The following is a 2,337-nucleotide window of genomic DNA, read 5'->3' on the forward strand; positions in this document are numbered from 1 at the left end:
AGAACAGGAAATGTGACCAAAAGGAAGACGTGCAGTATACCAGGAACGCCGCCACACTTCCACTGCTGGTTCAAGCATCAGTCTATACACTGAGAATGTATTTAGAAACCTCTTTTGATGAAGCATCTTACATACTAGAAATTATGACGTGCTCTTACAGAATATAAAGTTGAAAACCGCCCAGAATTTGTCTCCAAATGAGCTGGCACTATGCTGAAACTGCACTCAGTAGCAGCAGCAAACAGCCCCCTCCCTCCAAACTACACACCACCCCAAGTACTGACCAATTATCTTTCATAAGGAAGCACCGCTCTTACCTTGCTAATGAATGTTGGTTTTAATTGGGCAGTAGCATAACAGGGGTTAAAATATCTGCTGAGTGTTCTCTGTTTGGGAAGAAAAGAGATTTAAAAAAAAAAAAAGCAATTATATTCAACTTTATACACTTCCTCACACCATATAAAAGTCAATTGTAGCAATAAAGCATTATACTGCTACTGCTCTTACATGATTTATTACACATCATATACAGGAAAAAAACCCCACGTTATCAGTAGCTCTGACTTATCTTTATGAAACCTATTTTATGAAACACTGTTCTGCTTACAAATCTATCGGGCAAAAGAGTGAGCACAGCATTGCCTCTTACGCTACCCACCCAAGTTTTGAGCAACCATCAAGTCTCAAGATGAAAATCTCTTGGTTACAACTCTGTTAAAGGCTTATTCATCTTTTTATACTTGTAAAAATACAGATGATTTATGAAAATAAAGTTATTATGGGTTCATACAATTTTGTTTAGTGCTACACACTTACCGGTGGAGAAAGAGTTTTGTATCGCACATAAAAAACAGCAGCAATGAGCGCTACATCTCTCAGAATAATCATGGAAGTAAGTGAAACTGAAAAACCAAGAGTGAAAAATCACGCCTGCGATTATAAATCAAAACACAATCAGAAGAGCACAAAATAAGGACCAACAAGAAGAAATAACTACTCAACTACTTCTGAACAAGTTCTATGCATGGCTGAAAATCTTTAATCTGAAAAGGTTTCACCTTAAGTCTTACAACCATCCAGCCTACGAGAAAACGTTTTACACAACTACTGAATACTCTGGCTTTAAAAAAAGTACATTTGAAAATGGCAGTGCTGATTTTTGTTTTGCAGATCTGCTGTGGTGGTGGAGGGACTTTTTTTTTTAAGAACTTAGAAGAAATAGCAAAGTGCTACTGACAAAGCAAGAGTTACACACAATAAATATTTCTATGTGTAGAGTTAGCTTCTTTCCCTTATTTAGTATACGCAAGTAATGACTTTTTCCTCACCTGGAATAAGATTCGCACAAGTTAGGCTTACATAGAGAACACTGATGAGAATTTTATCAGCCAGAGGATCAAGAGCACTTCCCAAAGCTGACTTCTGATTAGCCCAGTTTCGCGCAATAAATCCATCCAACTAGGGAAAAAAAAAAAAGTTCAATGTTTCTCTGTTAGAAAATTAAGAATAAAAATAGCTTGTATAAGCTACGGTTACAGAGGTGTTTCATGAAAGACATCACATAATACAGCTATAGTTTAACCAAGATGACATGTGATACCCGTCGGGCGATACTTGTATCATGCTTTGTTCACACTACCTTGCGGATTCTGGAAGCCTCTGAACATACTCAGTTCTCATTATTTTTAAAAATAAAAATTTATAACAAAACAAACCAAACCAAAACTGGCAAAGGTAACTGATGTTCTGAAGTTCACACGATTACTCTCCTGACGGGTACACCTGCATATTGTAACAGACCACTAGATGCGTAAGGACTGACTGGACAATGCCCACCCGGGGCTGGTCAGGGACCCTCGATACCCTCTTTGCTCCACCAGCACTGAAGTCCCCTTCAGCTCCCTGCGAGCTCCCTTCGCAATGACGCAAAGGCGCATTTACCGTTTCTAAAAACCAACGAATCTGTTGAAGAACTCATCTGTTCATTTTCATTCTACGCCGGAGTCTCATTTTCAACACGCGTCAGTGGGATCACCGTAAGCCCCGCTACCCCCGAAACGTTTCCAAACTGATGTAAACATACCAAATCCGTTACGCCAGCCAAAACAAAGACACCTAGTGCAACATTGAAATTTTCTTCAACAATCAAATAGCCTAAAACTGGCGCCAAACCCATTCTCGCCATTGACAGTATGTTTGGGATGGTCCAGGGGTTTTCATACTGCAAAGCAAGAAAGCAAAAACTTCAGGCCAGGAAGACAAGCCCTGACTTGGTATACAACAGAATTAAGACAAACACACGCTTTTAAGTTCAAGTAGCCAGAAAGCGCTGGCGAG

The 2,337-nt window shown here is 39.5% G+C and overlaps 1 protein-coding gene across 1 annotated transcript in view; it reads right to left on the reverse strand.

The window, feature by feature from the left end:
* The window catches only part of CRLS1 (cardiolipin synthase 1), a gene marked incomplete at its 5' end in the record, with an annotated part of 4,195 nt that extends 1,974 nt beyond the window's left edge, over positions 1 to 2,221 (reverse strand). Inside the window, 4 exons of the mRNA XM_010151452.1 lie at positions 292 to 386; positions 817 to 902; positions 1,329 to 1,458; positions 2,084 to 2,221. Of these exons, the coding sequence (XP_010149754.1) occupies positions 292 to 386; positions 817 to 902; positions 1,329 to 1,458; positions 2,084 to 2,221 (449 nt within the window). The remainder of the gene's footprint in view (positions 1 to 291; positions 387 to 816; positions 903 to 1,328; positions 1,459 to 2,083) is intronic.
* Positions 2,222 to 2,337: the final 116 nt, after the last annotated feature.

This window comes from Eurypyga helias, unplaced genomic scaffold (assembly GCF_000690775.1).
Source record: "Eurypyga helias isolate BGI_N326 unplaced genomic scaffold, ASM69077v1 scaffold17715, whole genome shotgun sequence".
NCBI classification, from domain to species: Eukaryota; Metazoa; Chordata; class Aves; order Eurypygiformes; family Eurypygidae; genus Eurypyga; species Eurypyga helias.